This window comes from Herpailurus yagouaroundi, unplaced genomic scaffold, assembly GCF_014898765.1.
Source record: "Herpailurus yagouaroundi ecotype Mexico unplaced genomic scaffold, PumYag 166, whole genome shotgun sequence".
Taxonomy (NCBI): domain Eukaryota; kingdom Metazoa; phylum Chordata; class Mammalia; order Carnivora; family Felidae; genus Herpailurus; species Herpailurus yagouaroundi.
Window position 1 is genome coordinate 9,151,589 of NW_024412407.1, and position 23,844 is coordinate 9,175,432.

The 23,844-nt window shown below is 42.0% G+C and overlaps 2 protein-coding genes across 3 annotated transcripts in view; both read right to left on the reverse strand.

The window, feature by feature from the left end:
- ANO6 (anoctamin 6) overlaps positions 1-23,844 on the reverse strand; it is a 197,029-nt gene that overhangs the window by 90,914 nt on the left and 82,271 nt on the right. The gene's annotated exons all lie outside the window — the stretch shown is intronic.
- On the reverse strand, positions 16,129-21,703 carry LOC121038689 (spermidine synthase-like). Its single transcript, XM_040488371.1, has one exon. The coding sequence runs from the start codon at positions 20,936-20,938 to the stop codon at positions 20,294-20,296; it is 645 nt and encodes a 214-aa protein (XP_040344305.1). The 5' UTR covers positions 20,939-21,703; the 3' UTR covers positions 16,129-20,293.

A 23,844-nucleotide genomic window follows, 5' to 3' on the forward strand; every position in this document is an offset into this window, starting at 1 on the left:
AGAAGTCATACGTAATCCAACCTCGTAGAGCTGAGCTTAATATTTTGCACCTTTCAGGTTTTCCCTCTCTCTCACATACACACTCCCCAAAATGGTACCATACCCTACATACTGTTTTATAAACATCTATCACATTTTTCTAGCTTGATATTAAAGCTCTGAGTCATGCTTAATCACTACAATATAAACATTTCCTCCACTGATGAACACATAAATTGTTTCCAATTTGCTGCTTTTATAAACACCGCTGCAATGAGCATCCTTGTACATATGTATCTGTGCACATGTTCAATTACTATTTCCTTAGGCTAAGTTCTAGAAGCAGATTTTAAGTGGCACGGCTTTTTCAAGAGCTTTTGATGTATACATTGCCAAATTTTCATCCGTGACATTTATAATAAATGAACACTTCCACCAGCAGAGCACATGAAAGTCTCCTTTCCCACCCTTACCAGATTTCTGTTAGTTTCACTGTCTCCTTGAGAGTCAAAATATTTTTTTTCATTTGTACTTTTTAATTAGGGAGCACCAACATTTTTATGGGTACTGCCCAAATGAATTACTGCTTTTGTGAAATGCCAATTACCATTCTTGACCTAAATGAACTATCTCATTATTTAATCTCTATTCAGTAGATTCTCTTGGGTTTTACTGATGAGATCCTAAAAACCATGCAGGCAAATGGGGCGAGTTGATGAAAGGCGATATAAAAGGGGTCCATAAAATTACCAACTAAATCCCAAAAAGGAAAAGGGACAAATATTTTAGGGTACTGTCAATCAGTCCTGGGTTCAACAACGTAGACATGTCTGAAATTCAGACATGGAATTGGAATGTGCTGATACAAATTTTAGAGATCACTGCCCCAGATTGACATACTTTCCCTTACAGCTTCCATGCCACCTTTGTAACTACCACATATCAGTTATATATCTTTACTCAAAACTTCTTTAGAACTTAATACTTATTTAGCTTATAAGTGATTTTTGTTGAAAGTCAAAAATTGATGCACAAATTCCTAAAAAACAGTCTTGCATGGCTATAACCAGTTCCCAAATAGCTGAGCTTACTAGTTTCCATAATTTGTCCACAGGGATATGGTTCACTTATAAATATCATTAGATTGTGCCTAAAGATGCTGCTGCTTCTTTTTATTTTATTTTATTTTTTGGTTATACACACAAGGGAATGTTCACATGCCGGCAGCCTCTTCATTTGGTACATGCATTTTGCTTTTGTTTCCTTTTGCTTGTGTTAAACTCTGGAGTTCTATTATTAGAACATCACATTTAAGATGCTGGGTGAGTATAAAGGCTGTAATACCTTAAGCATAATTATTGTTAAATACTTCCCTGCAGGCCATGCCATGGAAACAGTAGTTTGATTAAATAAAGTTCTCATATGGCTTTAAATATTCTTAAAATTTCTGAAGCAAGTTTGACGAAATATGAAAATAGAACTTTTAATGACCTTTAAAATAAGACTTCCTTAAAAGGAGTTAAGTAACTAGGGTTTCAGGAAGATTGCATGAAGATGCTCAGTTAGCAGGGTCCTCCTAGGGGAGGGACTCTGCCTGAACCTTTTCCTCAACCCCACAGTCAAATGTGAGACAGGGGATTGGGATTTTTATTAACAAGACTACACGGATGGTTGGTTGGTTTTTTTTTTTTGCTCTCCTGTTTTCCCACCATTTTAAAACCCCTGTTTAGCCTTCTTTAAAGGTGATCTGCAGAAAAGAAGAATAAGAAAAGTCACAAAAGAAAAAAAAAAACAGTGTGAAAATGCCTATAGTGGTTATTTTCATATTCTTCCTTTTCTAGAAGAAGCCATCACCTGTTTGCACAGTTCTCATCTGATAACGGTAACAGTGGTGAACTGTGGGAGAGATTAAGCTGCAAAATATTCCCAATAAAGTCTTAGATAAAGTGATAGACATGATAAAACAAGACAAGTGATGTATGAGGATATTTCTGAAAGGGAATGATTATCCTCCTAGAGGCTAACCTCTTAAGGTTTCAACATCCCCAAAGTGTCCTGCTTTTGCTTTAATACCACATTACGTATTTAACATTCTTAAATATGTCTTGAATCTGTTAGCATCTTCAGTTTGTACTACCTCTTGAGGAAAAATGTTGTATAGGTTTCCCACCTAGGCAGGATGGCTGTCCTAAATTACACTTTTTGGACCTTTAAGAAATAACTCCCAATCTTCTATTCTGGAATCAGAACCAAAATAATACTGCTACAACCAGATCCCTCATGATTTAGTGGACTTTCACAATATTCCATCTACAATGTTCAGATCATTAGTCTCAAGGTAAAATAGTTTTCACGTGACTTCATAATCACAGGTTTCCTTCCACCTTCCCTCCTATTTCTTAGTCAACCACACACTTCAACTGGCTTTCACACATGTAAGTACTTTCAGTACTTGGAAAACTACCCAGTTATGATGAAAAAATATTTACTGGTAGTTACCATATCCATGGCTATGAACTACTCCCCTTTTTTAGTCACCTGAGTCACATGTGACCAGGGTGACTAGTCCCTGAATATGCATGCTTGTGAATGAAAACCTTATCCCCTAGCGGGTGATTATAATCTGAAAATGAAAAGAAAATGGAGATTCAAATTGGCCATTCAGACTGTCAAGCTGAGGAAGCTAACAAAGGTATCACCGAGGGTGTAACTGAGGCAATGAATCACACTCTTTACTAGGATCATGTATAATTCTTCTTTTGCAGACTCCCTTAAAGTTATAATCCGTCACTCCCAGAGGCTCTTCATCTTTCACAGGATGTTTCCATTTCTAGTCTAAGAATTGCCCAGGGTTATTTTAGCTTTTCAGTTGCTCTGAGTTTGCACCACTAGAGTCCTGTCATCAACAGTTACTCCCCCATGGACTGTTATGTCCCATGTCCATAATCTTCTCAGACTACTTCTCTGACAACTGATGTTTACAAACTCATTCAAAGCAAGAGAAAGAAAAAGAAATCAGAGCATCTAGTGCCCAGCAAAGAATTGTGACATTGCCTATCAGCTGGTTAATGTTTTATAGAGATAGAACTTTTTTTTCCTTTAACTCACTAGTAGTTTACAAGAATGGCTGTTCTTTTTTTTTTTTTTTTTTTAATTTTTTTTTTCAACGTTTATTTATTTTTGGGACAGAGAGAGACAGAGCATGAACGGGGGAGGGGCAGAGAGAGAGGGAGACACAGAATCGGAAACAGGCTCTAGGCTCTGAGCCATCAGCTCAGAGCCTGACGCGGGGCTCGAACTCCCGGACCGCGAAATCGTGACCTGGCTGAAGTCGGACGCTTAACCGACTGCACCACCCAGGCGCCCCCAAGAATGGCTGTTCTTTGTGGTATGAAAATGAGGATACACAGAGGTTTCCAAAACAAAATTTAAAAAACCACAGGACTCATTCAAAACAATGGCACAAATGGGGCACCTGAGTGGCTCAATCGGTTAAGCATCTAACTTCGGCTCAGGTCATAATCTCACCATTCATGGGTTCAAGCCCTGTGTCAGGCTCTCTACTGACAGCTCAGAGCCTGGAGCTTGCTTCGGATTCTGTCTCCCTCTCTCTCTGCCCCTCCCCTGCTAGCACTCCATCTCTGTCTCTCAAAAATGAATAAAAACGTTAAAAACATTTTAAAAATAATAAAACAATGGCACAAAAGTTTGAAACTGACTGTAGGTAATAAATAACACTTTACAAAACTTCTTCCAGCCCATTTGTTGGGAATTTTCAAGAAATAAAGTTCTCTGAGGAAATGTATTTTTAAATAAACATTATACCAATTAAAAAAAGGTTACTTTAGCCTTTTTGTGCTCTAAATTTTCTCACAGTACACAGTATTTTTTGAGATCTTTTAAAAGGATATTGAACATAACTTAGCTATTATTATTATTGAGGTAAACATGAAGGAAGCCCCCAAATAAGAATAAAGAACATAAGCTTTGTTATCCAGCTGAGCCCATTTCAAAACACAACTCTGCCACATACAAAGCAGTGTACCTTTGTGTATATATTTTATTTCTTTAAAAGTATTCATCTGTGAAGAGGAGAAAATCATAGAAATGCATGGTTATTGTGAAGATTAAGTACAATGATACATGAAAAGCAATAGCAGAGAGCCTGAAACATAGTAAAAGCACAAGAAATGTGAGCTGTTAGTTTTCTCTAACATGTGACAGTTCTTTATTAATTACTAGCTGTGTTGCGTGCATTCACGTAATCTATAATCCTGAGGAATTTGCACCCGCATCTTGCTTTTTCTGACATTATTCTGGTTATGAATAGTCATTTCGTTTGGTATCACTTTACCTATTTTTTTTTAATTTTAATTTTAATTTTTGAGAGAAAGAGTGAGAGAGAGACAGAGCAAGAGTAGGGGAGGGACAGAGTGAGAGGGAGACATAGAATGGGAAGCAGGCTCCAGGCTCTGAGTTGTTTAGCACAGAGCCTGACACAGGGCTTGAACTCACAAACCCGTGAGATGATGACCTGAGCCGAAGTCAGAGGCTTAACTGACTGAAACACTCTCATTTTACCTACTTTTAGTAGGTATTTCACTACCCTTTTACTTGCTGCTTCTCATCTGCTTTGAATTGGGAAACCAGAATAACTGAATTTATTTAATTTGAAATTTAACCTTGGTACTTTGGTTTTCAATGTCAGAGTCTTTTTAGCTTTCTTAAGGTTGTCAGTAAAATGTGACTGATGTAGAGTCCTATCCTATCAATGAACAAAATATGTGAAGGATTAATAGATTATCATTACATTATATTCTTCTCCCTGTGATATAATGATTTAAGAATCATCCACGGTTCCTGAAAATGTTTCACAGGCATAAAGGCGAAATGGGTATCTTATTAATGAAGGTGACTTTTGGACCCCATCCAAGGGTGGGGGATTGGTTGCCATGTGATTAGAGAATTGGAATTTTCAGGCCCCCCCCCCCATCACCTCCAAGGATGGGGAACAGGCTGGAGTTTGAACTGGCCGATGGCCAAAGACTTAGTCAATCATGGGCATGCAATGAGGTCTCCACAAAAACCAAAAGAACTGGGTTTGGAGTGAACACATGGGGATGAGAGGAGGGTCGCATACCCAGAGAAGACACAGGAGCCCCATGCTCTTTCCCCCTACCTTGCCCTATGTATCGCCTCATCTGGTTGTTGATTCATGTCCTTTAATAAACCGGTATATATAAGCAAATGTTTCCCTGAGTTGTGTGAGCTGCTCCAGCAAATTAGTTGAACCTAAAAAGAAGGTTGTTGGAAGCTCCAATCTGTAGCCAGTTGGTCAGAAGCACCGGTAACAGCCTGAGGTTTGCCACTGGAGTCTGAAGTGGGATGTGGAAAGCAATTTTGTAGGACTGAGTCCTTAACCTGTGAAATCTGATGCTATCTCCTGGTAGACAGTGTCAGAATTGACTTGAATTCTCTGATACCCAACTGGTGTGCAAGAATCACTTAGTGTTTGGGCATTGGGGAATAACCCTTCACATTGGAATTGGTATTAGGAACCCTAAAAGACTCTCCCACTGTCAACCTCTTTCATAAAAGGTCTTCTGATATCTGGCATTAAATAGAATGAAAACAGTAAGATTAATGAATTATAAAGAGAGAAGAGAATCAGGCCAGAGAAAGAAGTAAGAAATGTACTAAGCACTAGGACAAGTGTAATTGTTATGATTTTAATATGATATTTGGCACAAAGCCTCCTGGCTCCAGGTCAAAAAGGAAATGTGTTCAATGATCCAGTTCTTGCTATCAGAAAAAAGGGAAGCATTCTGATTTTGGGGAGAGGAAAAAGTGTCAAGTGAGACCTTATATAGAAACACCCAGTTTTGTTCATTTCCCTAACAATGTCCTTGGCAAGGAAATGGGGTTATAAAATATAATATGCAAGTAACCTTTGACTTTTTCTTCTTTAGTTCTCATATCACTTCTAGTTTTGAAGCAATTGGTCTACATTTCACTCTGGTCCATCTACTGCCATCTCTCCAGCCTGTATTTTTTTCCCCCAATGTTTTTATAGAGAGAGACAGAGCGTGAGCGGGGGAGGGCAGAGAAAGAGGGAGACACAGAATCCAAAACAGGCTCCAGGCTCTGAGCTGTCAGCACAAAACCTGACGCAGGGCTCGAACCCACAAACCGGGAGATCATGACCTGAGCTTAAGTCGGACCCTCACCCAACTGAGCCACCCAGGCACCCCTCTCTAGTCTGCATTCTTGACGCTCACAAACTAAATTAATATTCCAATCAGTCTCCTCGCATCCAGTTGTCCTGATTGTCAAATTTACCTTATACACTTTCGCTGTATGGATGGTCCTAAACCAACATGTTCATGTCACAGGATTCAAAAACCTTCAATTACTCCCCGTGACTTCTGGAAAAAATGCAAACTTTTCTGATAGGTATTCAAGATTCCCCCGTAATATCATCATATCCCATATTTTATAAATAATCACTCACTCTCCATTCCTAACCCTCCAACCCAACCATCCTTTCTCATCAGTGTTTTGGCCACATCATGCTGCTTCCTGCCTCTACTCCTTTCCTCACATGATTTCCCTTCCTAAAATCCCTTTCCCTTCTCTTTCCCACTTATCAAAATCTTAATTCTGCTTTAAGGTCTAAGTCCGTTCGCTCATGAAGCCTTCCTAACAATGGGTTTCTGTTTCTTTCTTTCTTACACTACTGTCTATGGCAACGCATGTGTGTTCTGAGGACCTCTGGGAATTCCTGAGACCTTTTCAGGGGGCCCATAGGGTCACAACCATTTTTATAATACTAAGATGTTATCTATTTTCCTCACTGTGTTAACACCTGCAATGATGGTGCAAAAACAATGGCGGGTAAAATTCCCAGCATCTTAGCAAACTCAGCAGTGGCACCAAACTGGCCTAGTTGTCATTGTATTCTTTACCACTGCATACAGTAGAGTCACTTCACTTAAGAAGGTTCTTGATGAAGCTGTAACAATGACTAATGTTATTAAATCCTGACCCTTGAGTACCGGGCTTTTCAATATTCTGTGTGAAGAAATGGAAGTACCCATAAAGCACTTCTGATGCACACTGTAGTATGATGGCTGTCTTGAGGAAAAGTGCTTATATAATTTTCCAGTTGCCAATTTTTTTTCACAGATACCACTTCACTTGACAGATAACTAACAAAATTCAGTTGTATAGACTTGGATATTTGGTAGATACTTTGCAGAAAATGAACAAAGTGAAACTGTCATTTCAGGAGAAACAACTGACAATATTTATTGCTTATGATAAAATTCAAGTTTTCAAACAAGTATTAGAATTTAGGACAACTTGTATTCACCACTGTGCACTTCACAGCTTCCCAATATTCCTTAGCTTCACTGGTGAGACTGGGGCTGTGTCATTTTTTTCACCTTGTATAACAAAATGGGTCAACATTTGTAAGAGCTACTTAACTCAGTGAACCAATGTTTTCAACTGCCCTGTGAATAGTGATAAAAATTAGGCTTGGGTAAAGATTCATTCAAAATGCAAGACAGGTTTTTAATATACAAAAATTTGTTGATATGGCTTCACATTTCATATTACAACGAACCTTTAAGATGCTACTACCTGTCAAGTTTCAATGTGGTATCAAAGAATATCTAGAATTACCTGAAAAGACATAAACTCTCTTTTCTGACCACCTATCTGTGTAAGGTTGGGTCTACTTCATATACTTCAACCAAAACAATACACTGGAACTTTTAACTACAGAAACAGATATTAAGAATCCAGCTGCCTTCTCCTAAAGAGATGTGTAAAATACATATGTAATGCCACTCTTCTATGTTGTTTTAAAAAAAAAGTTATTTTTTATTAAAATGTTTTATGTTTATATATATTGAGTTTATTAGTTTTGTTTAAGTAAATTAATACATTTAATTTTTTTCAGTTTTAAGTTCTACTATAGTAAATATCAATATACCCACATGAAAAGCTCTTTGGGGTCCATACTTTTAAGAGTATAAAGTGTAAGAATATAAAACCTTTAGAACCACCATTTCATACCATTCATTCTGGCTCTTAATTTTCCATTATATAAATTATAATAATAGTATGATACAATACCTATAGAGTATGTCATCTATTTTTATGTATGCATATTATCATTTTTATTGGATTATAACAATAAAGAGAAAAAAAATCTTGCTTTTTCTTTTTAACTTATAACCCCCAGGAAAGTGAGCCACCAGACAGATACTTGCTATATTGACTTGAGATCACATTCAAGTCAAAGTGTTTAACAGAACCATGTTATACAAGTTTGGTTGGTTTCCAAAAGCTGCTCCAGATGGCTTGAAAATTTTAAGACCACATTCCATCCCAATGCAGTTGTCAGGTTCTTTATTCCATTAAAGTTTTTAATCATTACATTGTATTCCATTGAAATAAAGTACTTCCCTTCTCTCTTTACACATGTGGCCCCCACTCCCTAGAATCTCTCCCTTTCCTTAGTCAACTCCTCCTTACGGAGCCCTTCCCTGAGCTCCCTGGCTAGCTTAGCTCTCCTCATATACCCTCAGAGCACCTTATATTCCTCCTTAAATGTCACATCTCACAATTTTAATTGTGTAGTTATTCGTGTAATTATTTGATTAATGTCTGTTTCTCTCACTAGAATATATGCCCCAAGGGATATTTCAGTGATATTTCCCAATAGTACCTGCTTAATAGGGTTATAGAAATACTAAATGGATAAATATTATTAAATAAATCAACTGAAATTAATTAACCCTTTATCCTGTGATATTTTGTAGTATTACAGATAAAGCAACAGGGGGGGAATTACGTTACTCATCACAGAAGAAAGTATCTGATTTCTGCTTTTCAAGGAAGTGGTTAGAGAATAGAGATGTGGGTGGCAAAAGTGGCGACGGGACTGTGAGAGTCCAGGGAAGACAGGTAGTGACCTTGCCCGAGGGGGGAGCAACAGAAATGAAGACACAGAGACAGACAAGCTGTAACTTACTCTTAGAAATAGCAGGTTAGGGGCACCTGGGTGGCTCAGTCGGTTAAGCGTCCCACTCCTGACCTCGGCTCAGGTCACGATAGCGTGGTTTTGTGGGTTCAAGCCCCAAGTTGGGCGCTGGCGCTGACCACACAGAACCTACTTGGGATTCTCTGTCTCAGCCCCTCTCCCACTCATGTTCTAAATAAATAAATAAATAATAAATAAATAAATAAGTAATAAGTTTAAACAAACAGCAGATCGGGAACAATATCAGGAGCCGTCTGAGGTTTCTGGCTTGAGCAGCTGAGAGGATGGTGATTATATTTTGTGCACGTACCAAAATGCACAAAACCGAAAAAGCAGTATGGGTAGGAGGGGAGACCAATAAGAGTCTGTGAGATTTCCCAGTGGAGATATCAGGGGCCTGAGGTTGAGAGGAAAGAGCTAAGACTGTGAGTAGAATCTTGGGAGCTGTTAACACAGAGTTCTGTGGTAACTGAAGCTAGGGAAGCCTGTGTGAGGACAGCCGGCGAGAAAAGAGGAGCTGCGGACATCTGCCTGACAGGAAGGGTTTAGGTGGACAAGGGGAAAGCAAGAAGGTGTAGAAGTGGCCAACCCTAAGATCATCGTTGGTTCCTTTCTCCTCCATTTCCCATCTCTCTCCCTTCCTTCCCTCTTCCTGCACTGCCCGCCCTGCCTGGGACGGTACGACTAGTCTACTAACTGGACTGCTTGCCTTCTTTCTCTCCTTCCAGTGCATCCTGTATACCCCCTGCCAGACTGACCCCTGTACAGCTGCACTGTCCAACAGTAACTACTAGCCACACGGAGCTACTTAAATTCATTAAAAAACTCCTCTGTGGGGAGCCTGGGTGGCTCAGTAGCTTAAGTGTCAGACTCTTGATTCTGGCTCAGGTCATGATCTCATGGTGTGTGAGTTCACGAGATTCTTGCTCTCTCCCTCTCTCTCTCTGCCCCTCCCCCGCTTGCATGCATACACACACACACACACACACTCTCTCTCTCTCTCTCTCTCTCACGCTCTTAAAATAAATAAATAAACCTTAAAAAATTCAAATTCAGTTCCTCTGTATCACTAATCACATGTTAGGGTAGGTCACTGAGAGGACATGACCGCTGAGTGACCCAGGAGCTGGACTCCCAACATCCGAGGGTCCTCCCCGGCGGCGCCCGCCCGGCCCTCAGCTCCCCCCGCCCACCCACCGTCCTTGGAAAGTACATTCCACTTGCCTTCCCTGCTCCCAGAAGCTGCCCCAAGGACACAACCTTGAGATAGTGATGTGGAATTGAGACCATCTGGTCCATATACATGACTGAACCTAGTTAAGGCCTCTATAGCAACTTTTAAGATACTGGCAGGCAGGGGTGGAGATCTTCCTGCCTTTAGGTCCACCTAAGAAAAGCCTCATAAGTTCCCTTGCTCATTAAACTGTCCACCTCCTGATATGGAGTGGCCTCTTTCTTTAGTCTTTCCTTCTCTTCAAGTACGGCGTCACTTTCAGATTTTACCCAGGAAGGTCCCAAGGAGGTTTGGAACTAACACCCTTCAGGTGTCTCCACAGCCGCACGTGGCTAAGGGGCTATGGTGCTGGCCACCACAGAGACAGAACATTTCCATCATACCGAAAATTCTGTTGGGACAGTGCTGCTATAGCATTGCTTTGTCTTTTCAGCTCAAAAGTCCAATACAGCTACATTTAGCCTTAAACTAACTTCATCTCCTCCCACTACCCTAGATCAACTGGATACACACTGGACACATCTTCCTCATCTCCACTTCCATTCATTTGCCCATGCAAGTAGGATACCCTCTGTAATATATCCACTGTGGCAGTTAGGTTTGTATGTCAGCTTAGCCAGGCTACAGGACCCGGTTATGAAATCAAACACTAATCTAAGTGTTGCTGTGAAGGAATTGTATACATGTGGTTAACATGTACACTCAGTTGACTTTAAAGGAAAGGACATTATTCTCAATGATCTAGGTGGGACTCACCTAATCAGTTGATGGGTCTTAAAAAAAAAAAAAAATCCCCAGATTTTTAAAAAAAAAAAAAAAAAAAAAAAAAAAAGAAGTTCCACCTATGGACTGCAGCAGCCGCCCCTGCCCTTCCTGCCAGCATGCTCTGTGGATTATACCCCACAGCTGCATAAACCAATTCCTTCAACTAACTCTGTTTAATAAATCAAGGGTGCCTGAGTGGCTCAGTTGGTTAGGCGTCTGGCTCAGGTCATGATCTTGCAGTTCGTGAGTTCGAGCCCCGCATTAGGCTCTCTGCTGTCAGCACAGAGCCTGCTTCAGATGCTCTGCTCCCCACCCTCTGCCCCTCCCCCACTTGTGCTTTCTCTTTCTCAAAAGAGTTTAAAAATAAATACATCTGTTTATTAAATCTCTGTGTATGTACAGATACATACAACTATACATACACATTTGAACGTGTGTGCACCTGTGTGTACCTATGTATATATATATATACTACTGATTCTGTTTTCTGGATTGGTATACCTTTCAGTACAGGTTTCGGTACCTAGTGAAATGTACCCTTCAAGGTTGAGCTATATACCACCACCTCCTTTAAAATTACAAACCTAGGGGCGCCTGGGTGGCTCAGTCAGTTAAGCATCCGACTTCAGCTCAGGTCATAGTCTGTTTGTGAGTTCGAGCCCCATATCGGGCTCTGTGCGGACAGCTCTGAGCCTGGAGCCTGCTTGGGATGCTGTGTATCTCTCTCTCTGTCCCTCCCTTGCTTGCACTCTTTCTCTCTCAAAAATAAACAAACATTGGGGCGCCTGGGTGGCACAGTCGGTTGGGCGTCCGACTTCAGCCAGGTCACGATCTCGCGGTCCGTGAGTTCGAGCCCCGTGTCAGGCTCTGGGCTGATGGCTCAGAGCCTGGAGCCTGTTTCCGATTCTGTGTCTCCCTCTCTCTCTGCCCCTCCCCCGTTCATGCTCTGTCTCCCTCTGTCCCAAAAATAAATAAACGTTGAAAAAAAAAAAAACATTAAAAGAATTAAAAGAAAAAATTTTAATTACAAATTTTTCAAAGAAAATGGCTCTTAAAACTAGCTGTACATTAGAGTCACCTTCATAAACTTTATTTAAACACATTCAGGTTTTAATCAAGAGCAATATTAGCACATAAAGGTCAGCTTGGACCTTCACTTTTCCAAAGAGCTCTCTGGGGAGTTCTGATGCACAACAGAGCTGAGGACTGCCATCCTAACCGAACTCCTCCAGCATTTTTGCTGTGCGTGCCTTTGGAAGTCACCAAACACTGCACACTGCCTGATATTCTCTCCTTCAACCAACTAACCAGCAGTGGTTGCAGGACTAACATTTGTCAGATACAAAGACACTGTGCAGGGGCCAGAGGCAACAATATACCCACTCCGGCCTTGAGGGGAAACGTTGAGATATACTGCTTGGTATTCCTCAAAGCACTTTGATTAATAAATATTGAATGAATGAATACATGAAAATTTCACGGCAAAATTTAGTGAAGCTGATAGCGGTTTATTCAAAATAGTGCATAATTTAAATAGCTCTTATTTCTAGTTCAATTGAAAATCCTATTAGCAAGTGTTAGTAAGTGCCCAACATATTTATTTATTGATAAGACTGTACTGTTGGTATTTTACAATATTGCTGAGTAGGATTAATTCTCAACCCACTGAAAACTTGGTAGATATCTAATGCCTGTAACTTCTTTCTCGGAAGCACTGAGTCACAAATGCCCGTGTGCTCTTCTACGGAGAACAGAACCAATTTCTGATGCCAACACCATCCGATTTTAGTTGAAAGGAAACAGGAAGGGGTACAGCTGGGGTGAGCAATGTGGGGCTGTGGTCATCTGAAGGTTGGCTATCCCGGTGCCCGCAATCTGTATTGCCGGCTATAAGCATCTATAAATCTTAGATAAGGCTTCTCACTATATTATTATTTTATGAATATGCTTTTAAGATAGCTAAAATGCTTTTCAATCACTGTGCATGCAGTCACTGAACAACACCCCAGTGAGGAAATCTGCTGATTTTTCTGCTTTTTCACATAAGGAGACTGAGGTCCTAAAAGAAAAAGCCCATAGGGGACTGAGAGCAGAACCTGAAGAGGGCTTCTAAATCCCTCGAATTCTACCTCATGCTCAACTTCCTGGGGGGGAGGGGACCTTTAGAAATGACTCTAACAAAAAAGAAAAAAGGAAAAAAAAAAAAAGAAAAACACTTTTCAAAGTCTCAGAAGTACCTCCTCTCATTCACTTTTCTCTTCTTCAAACTTCTTACTACTTATGTCACAAGACAGTGTATTTACTTTTTAAAAACACTTAAGACTGTGTTAAAAATCATGAAATGGTGGTGATACCATTAGCATCACTGAATAATCTGTCAAAATTTTCATTATGTGTTTTTATTTTAAGGGATTTGGACTTAGCAGTCAAATTTTACTCCAGCTGCAAGTATCGTCTTGATATATTCTAATTCATACTAACACTGTAAAGATCTATATTATTGGTTTGCTCATTATAATTAATGAAAATGCTCTTTGGTCGTTATTACAATCTATCAGGTCACATTAATCTACATTTCAAAAAGTGCCTTGGGAGAAGGAACTGTAAATGCATTTTCCTTTTGAAGGGGCCATTAGAATTTTTTTTTGATTAAAAACCTATCTTACAGGTTTTTGTTTTTTTTTAACCAGAGACAGATTTAAGGAATACATTTGAGACTTACAGTAAAGATGCACTTTTTTATTATTAATTTGTCAAAACAAGGAAAATTGCAATTAGCTAGTAGGACTTCAGAAATAAAGGGATTTTAAATGATCTTTCCAGAGCCCTTAAGCCTTTCAAACTAATTACAAATTCAAAATATGGGGGTTTGGGGTACAGGGGGAGGGATAGCTATAGTTGAAATCCTACAGATCTCTCTCCTTTTCAATTTTCAGGAATCCTGTGAATCCATTCTGTGTATACATTTCTGCCAAGTTCTGTGTTTCTCTTTAAATTTTTATTACAACTTCTTCCATTAGTGCTGTTTTTTAGGTCATGGCAGTCAGGTTATTTACCAGCAGACTCTCAACTTTAACTTGATTCTTTTGCTTCTGTGGGCTTTTCTGGCCATTATCGTGGCATGCTTCTAGATGACGTATACTCAAATGAGTTCCATGGTAAATACTGATATTACATCTTTGTTCAGAATGCCCAGGGCTCCCTGCTTTCCTCATGCCTGTTTTTGTCAAATTAATGTTGACATTTCCCCAGATAATGGATAGATCACTGAATTTCAAATGGGATACTGCGTGGGGCAAGAATTCACAAGGCATTTCAGTGGAGGCTTTCTGAAAATAGGGAAAAAAACAGTAGAATGAACACTGTTACAAGGAGGAAATTTGGCTGATGATGACAATAGGTTGAAAGAAGGGGGGGGAATAAAACAAAAGCAACTCAGATTCATCAGTGAGTCACTTACTAGGGTGTTATATTCCCAGAAACATCCTGTCTTTCTGTCATTCCCTGCTTGCCATCAGCTACCAAGTCCTGCTACACATAAAACATGTATGTTCTTCCTTCCCATCCCCACTGATACATCCTGGTTAAAGCATACATCATCTGCCTAGACTGTTATCCAGTCTGTCTATATTTAAACTCCTCTGAAGAATTAAACATCTTTCCACTAAAATGAAATGTCTGCCTATCTATACCTCCGATTCATAGGTCTTAATACTATATTTTGCAACTCCATCCACCAATTGCTATTATCAAATATTTAAACTTGACGTCCTTCTTTGCCTAAGTGTCAGGATCTACCACTTGTTTTTCCCCAATCAACATGGCCTCCCCTCCTTAAAATGGAGGGCCCAAGTGGCTTTACCAATACTGAATGGGAGAAGCCTAGTACTTTCTTTGTTTTGGACACAAAGGTGCAAATACAACCTAAACTTGCATAAACTTTTTGACATTGTTATTACATGCTTGATTCATACTAAGATTTAATTAGCCAAACACCTAGTCTTTTCACATAATCAGTCATTAGCTTCAGCTCTTATGATTTGTACTTAGGCAGCACATATTTGTGAATCAGGAGCAGGCTGTTACTTTAATTCATATTGATTTTTGTCTCCTCTAGAAATTGATTTCCAGCCATTGTTCCACAGTCTTGGTACCAAGATCAATTGCCCAGATAAGTATACTCTCACTAGGTCCACATTTCTTCATTCTGTATTTAAATTCAATTTTGTTCACACCATTTGCTAAACTCAAAACACACAAAAATGTGTCAACTATACTCCAATTTCTAAAAAACACAAACATGTCTGTGGCTTTCTCCTCTTCTACCATTATAATCACCCTCATTAAAAAAAAAAAAAGGTAATGTGCTCTGACATGACTTATTTATATTGAACTTGCACTGGCTCCTGATGACCTTTCCTTTTTCTAACATTCACAAACCACCCACTTAAAAATCTCATCTTGTGATATTCCTGGAGAGTAATACTCCGGTGTCAATGTCTCCATTTATCAGAATTTAGTTTATGTCCAACTTCTACCCTAACACTACCCCTTCTGGAAAACTGTCACATTTGTCCCTCTATTATTCTGGTAATTGCCCCAGCCCTCATATCACCTCCATTAGCAACTGTGATTCCATGAGCGAATTCACCTGCTCTTTCAATACCCTGGTTGATATATAATTTTTCTAGCTAAGAAATTTAAACTCATTTGGAATAATGATATACCTTCCTACAACAGTCTCACGCAATATGGACTTTTTTTTTAATGTTTTTATTTATTTTTGAAGGAGAGAGAGAGAGAGAGAGCGCGAGCGCATGAGCAGGGGAGGAGCAGAGAGAGAGGTAGACACAGAATCCGAAGCAGGCTCCAGGCTCCGAGCTGTCAGCACAGAGCCCGATGCGGGGCTCGAACCCACGAACCGTGAGATCATGACCTGAGCCGAAGCCAGATGCTCAACTGACTGAGCCACCCAGGTGCCCCAAGGACTTCTTTTTTTTTTTTTTTTTTTTAATGTTTATTTATTTTTTAGAGAGACAGAGAGACAGAATCTGAAGCAGGCTCCAGGCTCCAAGTTGTCAGCACAGAGTCCGAGATGGGGCCCAAACTCAGGAACAGTGAGATCATGACCTGAGCCAAAGTCAGACACTCAACAGACAGCCACCCAGGCACCTCTAGCATGGACTTCTACAGCTCCTTCCCAGGACTTGAACCTTTCAATCTAAAGTTCACCTTCACTAGCAGAAAAGACAAAAGGAATATGGAAGCTGATAAGCTCTTGTCTGTTATCTCATACCATTACACTGTCTTCCTCAAATTCTGGACAGAACACTGCTTCAGAATCTAAATAACTCAAAACCAATCCTCTCTTCCACTCATCATGCTAAGCATTTTTTTTCCACAAGGTTCCACTCATGCACTCACTCTGGACTTGAGGTTTATTCTAAAATTTTAATAACAGTGGAAAAAATAAGACTGGAGTGTTTCAGCGAACTATTATTATGGGATGACAGTTTTGTTAGCACTCTGAGTTAAACTGGCTTTAGCTAGTCTGGCTGGCTGGACCCAGAAGTCCAATCACCATTTATGACTGTTTCTCTGGGAAAATACATTCTGCATTCCAAAGAAGTGAGCCAGAAAGATTTTTGACTGAGACTTTGTATGCTGGACTGCTGCCTATTCTTGTTCCTACCTTCCAATCCTAACAAATCAACAAATGTAGCTTTGGAATCAGCCACATAAAGCAAAAGAGTACATCCCCTTCCCTCCATATTCAGGCAAAGTACATATTCCCTCACCTTTTGCTCTTAAATGTACAAAATGCTTTCAAAGTTGAAATGCCATGTGAATCGCTGCCATAGCAAATGGGCCAACTGAGCAGTTCTTACTAGCCTATCTTTGGTCTCCTTTCTTCTTTTGAGAGTTCCTTTTGCCAAATCACCCTTCCTTTGTTTGGTTTCCTGTTTTGGTTTAGTTCCTTTTCTTTTTTATTTTGGTGAACTTAGTGCCAAAAGGTACAAGGCAAAGCCATCCTATTTCTTTGTAGAAGATACAAGAGCACAAATCCAAGTAAAGAAATGCTTGAGCAGAAGGGTCCTGCCTTATTCCCAGTCTTCCAGATCCAGAAGATCTTGTGAGCTTGAGGCAGATCTTGGTACTTCAGTTGGATTTCTGGGATTAGCCAGAAAGACTCTGGACAGCCCATAAAATAAACTATAATCTCTCTCAATAGCCCCAGCATCAATTCATTTGCCTCAGGGCCATTTAGGCTAGAAATAACCAAAATGACGTCTGGATTGGGGGGGGGGGGGGGTTTGGGAGGGGATGAAGGTGGGAACCCACCTTGAAATAAAACTTGATCAATCACTCTGAAACAAAGCCTGCAAACAAAAATATGCAGACGTATGGGGAGCTGGCTCTGATTATTCTTTTATACCTTTCACACTCGGGGCAAGAAAGTAAGGTTGACATTCACCTCATTCTATATGTTGCTTCCAGACCATTAGTCCTCAATGTTCTTGGGATGAAAATAGTTCCCCTTAGGTCCCTGCAAGCAGAGTATGACCCCAGAGTTTCCTAGAGCCTATCGTCTCCTACCTGCCAGCTGACGCTCCCGGCCCACAGAAAATCTGGCCCCTGGCTCACATTTCCCTCTCCATTCCAAGTTTTCCCTCATCCAGAAGGACATCTGCATCCACAGACATGACTGGGCCACCTTGACCCCTTAGTAACTTGACTTCTTATCACCAATGATGTTCTCCCTTTCATGCACTAACTTCCAAGGTCCCAACCTAGACCTTGTTATTACTTGACAAATTGCCTTTCCAGAATCACTTACTCAGGAATCCCCCTTTCTGACCACCACTAACATCCTGTCCTAATTGCACAATGACCTCAGAGGCCCTGTGACATTTTCTAACCAATCTGCAGATTTGTATTTCTTTCCCTCCCCTCCTTTTGTATAGTTACATTTCCCAGCTCATCATTTTAATAGCACTCTTGCCAATATTCTGCTCTTTCCATCACAACCATCTAGCAAAGCCCTAACTTGGGCTGAATCCTGCTACCTGCTTTCGTGGTGTCTGAGTGATGCTAGAGAAAGCACAGCAGCACAGGTTGGTTTAGTTGTAAATTCAGGTCGCTAGCCCCACACAGGCCCTTGCCACTCCCCAGACATCCTAGAACTTTTCCTAGGTTTTCCAAGCCAGCTTGGTCTCCCATTTCACAACTGGTTCAACGTGCCAACTCCCCCCCACCTCCGCCCCTGCACTCACTGTTCTCTTCACTCTCAGCAGCTGAAAATGGAAGCTGTTGGATGAGAACTCCCTCTGCTTCTCTCCAACAAATCATAAACCAGCAGCATCCACCTGCTGCTCCTGGATCTTTGGAGATGCTGCTCCTCTGATCTAACGTTGACTCCTCCACATCTACAAACCATTCCACAGCCCATTTCAGACCGCTCTTTTCTCTAGGTCAGTTGTTCCCCTCACATGGATCCTTCTCATCAATATTTAAATCTGTTTATGGCTCCATCTGACCCACAGAAGGAAACCATCTCTGGTTCTCCAGAGTCTCCTCCGCTTACTGTGCTCTCATTCTCCAGCCCTTCACGGTCAAACTCCTAGAAAGAGAGGCACTTTGTTTTTTCTCCTGCTCATTGCATAATCTGCTCTAATCTGGATTAGAATGGCATCCCCAGCACTCCGTAGAAAGAGCTTTAGGGAAGGACACCAGGGACCCTAATGCTTTTTCAATATTCATCTAACTCACTGGTTCTTAAATGAGGGCAATTTTGCCCCCAGGGACATTTAACAATGTCTGGGCATATTTGGTTGTCACAGGTGGGTAAAGAACCCCGGCATCTCATGGGTAGAGGCCAGGGATGCTGCTAAACACCCTACAATGCCTACAATGCACAGGACAGCTCCCACAACACAGAGAAATCCAGCCCAAAATTTGGTGCTGAGGGTGAGAAATCCTGATATGACTGAATTCCTAAAGCTACTCACCACTTCCATCTGTTTCTTGGTTTTTAGCCTGCCCCTCTTCAGATTGCTCTCCTACCTCTGGTCATCTCATTTGGCAGCCATCTACTCATTCCTGAGACACTACCCATCATTCCTTAAAGATTTAAGCCCTGCCTCACTGTTAACCTCTCCAAGACATCTCTCCTGACATAATTCTTGGGGATTTCCACATGCACATGTGATCCTTCCACCACCCTGTCCTTGCAACTCCACATTGCCCCAGCCCCTCATTCCAATGCTCATATCTCAGACCTTGTCTGTACTGTTATTGTAATTCCTTCCTCAGTGAGAAAGATTGGATTCTCCAACCAACACTTCCTATTTTTCCAGTTTACTCTCTCCAATACCCCAACTGCAAAAATTATCAAGCCCCACTAAGGTCTAACTCTCCTGATCCTATTGTCTCACCCTGCTCCTGTCCCTGGTCCTCTGCTCCCTTGCAAGCACCCTGAAACTCTCTTAGCCTTGTCTTGCTTCACTGAACTGACTTGGGAGAAACCCCCAAGTTGGTGAAATCAAACTCGTTGCCTACTGTACACCTGTTCCCCAAAGCTGGACTTGAATGGGAAAAGCACGCACTCATCATGACCAGGAACCTCAAGTGGGCTCTCAGTGCTGCCAGGAAATTATACTACATTTCCCAGAACATTCACTCTCCGATGACTGTGTCACACCTTCTCCTCTCTCTCCAGGTCTCTTCCTCTCTTCCTTCCGCAATCTTAGCTAATGTCTTGCTTCTCATTTCACAGGTAAACAAGAAGCAATCAAGAAAAAGCAACAAGATCCTACTAGCAAAACTACTGAACTAATTCCACCTGGGTCCCCATATGGTGTTTTTATAAGAATAAATGGTCTCTACGGCCATGAAGGGTGTCCAACCTCTCCACTTATGGACCAGATTCCATTCCTTTCTTGCCTTCTCAAGGATGTCATTCCACAAATTTTTCCTTCTCACTCCTGCATCATCAGGTTTTCTCTCCCTACTGGATTATTCCCATCACCTTACAAACAGTAATTCCTGTGGTTTTTTGTTTGTTTTTGGCTATACACAGCTGGTATAAGCCTGGAGGCCGAACACCACATTGAGAGACCGTCCGCCCAGCCGGGCCCATCGGGCAGCATTCTGGGGCTTGTAACACTTGCTTGGTGGGCACACAGGCAGGGCAAAAGGGTTTGGTCATGCCCAGGAGTCCTGAAGGCTCCCTGGCCCAACGTCCTGGGCAGTGGCACCTGGGCTCAGCTTACATCATCCTGGGTCTCGGCAGCACACTCGGGCAGGACAAACGCTGCCTGGTGCACATCCCAGTTGTAGTATTTCAGCTGCATCTGTTCTACCTGCTTCTGTGTCAGCTGCTGCACGGGCTTCCAGAAGTTGGTGCTCAGATTTTTGCTGCCCAGCATGACGACTGCCTGGCCACTGGGGAAGGTGGGGACAATGCAGTAAGCATAGGCCACCAAAGGGAAGAGCGACCTACAGAACTGCCACATCTCCTCGATGAGGTCCAGGTAATAGGATTCCTTGAAGAGACTCTTGGCAGGGCCTATGGGGTCTGAGGAGTCTGTGAGGATAACATTGAAGGTGCCCTGGTTCTGTTCCATGAACTCAAAACCGTCGCCCATGTATAGGGTCAGCTTGGCACTGGAGGAGCCCACAGCCAGGCCCAGCAGGAACTTCTTAGAGACCTGAATGACATCCTCGTCAATCTCACACCGGACCACGGACTCCCCAGAGGAACGCTTCACCACAGCCTGCAGGGCACCCCCATCCCCACACGCAATGGTCAGCACCTGGCATGGGCTGGGATGGCTGCAGGGGAGGCGCAGGCTGGCTGCCATCTCCTGGTAGGAGAACTCCTTCCTCTGTACACTGGATGACACCATCCAACAACAGCATGTTGCCACAGCTCTTACCGAGGAAGACAGGATATTCTGGTAGGGCTCCCAGGCAGGCAGAGCATGGGCCTGGAACCAGCTCTGCCCGCCATCCCTACAATCTTACCCAGCTGGTGGGGCAGGGGCAATTCCTGCCATCTTAACACTAACTATACACAAAAACAAAAAACAAGGCAAACAAAACCTCTCTTCATCCTAATCCATAATAACCTCTTGCTCTGCATTTGTGTTCAGAAAAAAAAAAAAAAAATGGAAAGTGTTATCTAAATGCTATGTATCCAGTCCCTTTTCTCCCATCCTGTTTTCAATCCTCCCTAGTTTTGGAGCCCACCGTTCAGCTGAGCCTTCTCTTGTCAAGGTCTCCTCCACACCTCGAAATCCAATTTCCCATCCTCATCAGCAGATTTGGTCACTCTCCCCCCCACCCCCACCCCGGACTTTTTACTTCCCTCGTTTGGCTTCCAGGACTCTCCTCGTTTTTCCTCCAGCCTCACTGGCTCCTCCTTCTCAGACTCTGCTGCTGCTGCTCCCTCCTGTCTCTGACCTGTGAACACTGGAGTCCCCAGGGCTCAGTCCGGGGTGTCTTCGCCCTGCCTCTTGCTGTTCTCATTCAGTCCACAGCTTTCAACACCACCTGTGCGCTAATTCCCACATCTCTAGCTCTCTTTAACTCCAGACCCATATATTTTACTGCACGTCGACATCTCTATTTGGATGTCTCAAATTTTCCATGTTGAAAACAGAATTTTTATTTTCCGCCGCCTCCCCTCCCCTCAGACTGCTCCTTTCCCAGCCCCTCCCAGGTCAAAACCCATGAAGTCATGCTTGACTGCTCTTTCTCACACACCTCACACCTGCTCTGTCAACAAATCCTATTGGTTCTTCAAAACATACTGAGAATTTGAGTATGTCTCACTAATGCCATATAAGTCACACTCAGGGCCAAGCCACCACCACCTCTCACTTGGGTTCCTGAAAAGTCCCATTAGTCCCCCTGCTTCTGCTCTTGTTCCTCCATGGTCTATTCTCAACACAGCCAAAGCGGTCCTGTTAAAACACAGGGCAGGGCAGGTCAAGTCCCTCTTCTGCTCAAAACCCCCCAGTTTATCCTCCCAAGGCTTACCTCAAATGATCTCCCAAGTCACAGTGAAACCAAAGTGTTTACAGTGAAGTCCCCAGTATCTACGATTTTCACCACCTTTCATTCTGCTCGTCATGTTGGCTTCCCTCCATTTCCTCAAACATATCTCAAACTCCTACCTCAGAACCTTTGTCTGTGCTCTTCCTTCTGCCTGGAATGCCCTTCGTCTAGATTTCCAAATAGTCTGCTTCAGCACTCCTGCTTTCGGGTCTTTTGACTCATCACCTTCTGACCACTCTATTGGTGAGAAATCACCTGAACACTCTATTCAAAACTGTAGCCAACCCCCACACCCCTAACACACACTTATAATCCTTACCTTACTTTTCTCTAAAGGACTTACCCTGTTATGGCATGTTATATATCTTATTTATTTTGTCTTTTACGTCTCTCCCACCAAAATGTAGGCTCCACAAGTATAGGGATTTTTTTTGTTATTCACTACAGTGCCTAAAATAGATTAACATTTTACTTTTTAAGGATCACATGTCTTTTCATCTAGTTAAAGACAATCAAACTTGAATTTCAGGAAATCAACCGTATCTTTTGTAAAGTAGTATATTCCCTCAAAAAGGGAGCCAGTTACACGAAATCCCAAATAGGATAATGACTCTTCAGACCTCCTTCTCTCTACATAACCACAGGTGTGAAATGAAGGGGACGTATTTTTGTTCCACTTTGATCCTCATCTTCCCGAGTCTATGTTTTAGCTTAGTCTTCCTAAATCCTGTGGTCTCTCATCATCTTCCCTGGTTTATTCCATGATAATCCTAATATTCTTTTGCCAGCCCAAACTCCTATAATCTACTCCAAATTTGGCAGAGGCTAAACCAAGGAAAACCTCATCAACTGGTATGAAACAAGAGCTGGTTAAGAATCGTCCTGCCTCTAAAAAGCCAGAAGAGTTATACATAAACCTTAGGTTCTGGCAAGGCTGGAAAAGGGGATATTACTAGTGAGAACCAGCTCATAAAATATAATTCCACAGCCTTGCCTCTCCTTCTCTGTGCTTTTGTGTGGACCACAGTTTCCAGCCAGCCAGCTACAAGCAGATTCCTCACCGGTCCACAGAGTTCCTCCCCTCATCACATTCTTCACTCCTTGTGTATACTCAAGTCAATCATGCCCATTAGCATTCCTGGGTCAGTACCAGCAGAGTCAGGGTTTCTAGAAAGAGCCTTGACCATTACTCAACCTTTACCCTACATTCCCCCTACTTTTTTCCCCACTCCTTGGGGATTGGAAAGAACCTGGGGTCCTCTGGGACAGCCATGACGGATGAGCCTCTGGACTAACCCCTCAGATTGCCTTTGCTCTTAAGCAGACCTGAAATTAACAGCACCAGGGGAAACCTAGGTTGCAATGCTACCACAATGCAGAAAAACCTTTATCTGTTCCATTACCATGTGGATGGCACCTCATCCTCATTTTTTTTTTTTTAATGTTTATTTTTTGAGAGAGAGACAGCACAAGCAGGGGAGGGGCCAAGGGGCAGGGGACAGAGGATCTGAAGCAAACTGTGCTAACAGCAGACAGACCAATGCGGGGCTTGATCTCATGAACCATGAATCAAGAGTTGGATGCTTAACCTACTGAGCTAACCAGGTGCTCCCATCCTCATTTTTTTTTTTTTTTTTTAAATTTTGGAGAGAGAGAGTGAATACACACACAAGCAAGGGAGAGGGCCAAAGAGGGGGAGGGAGCGAGGAAGGGGGAAAGAGAGAGAGGGAGAGGGAGAGGGAGAGGGAGAGAG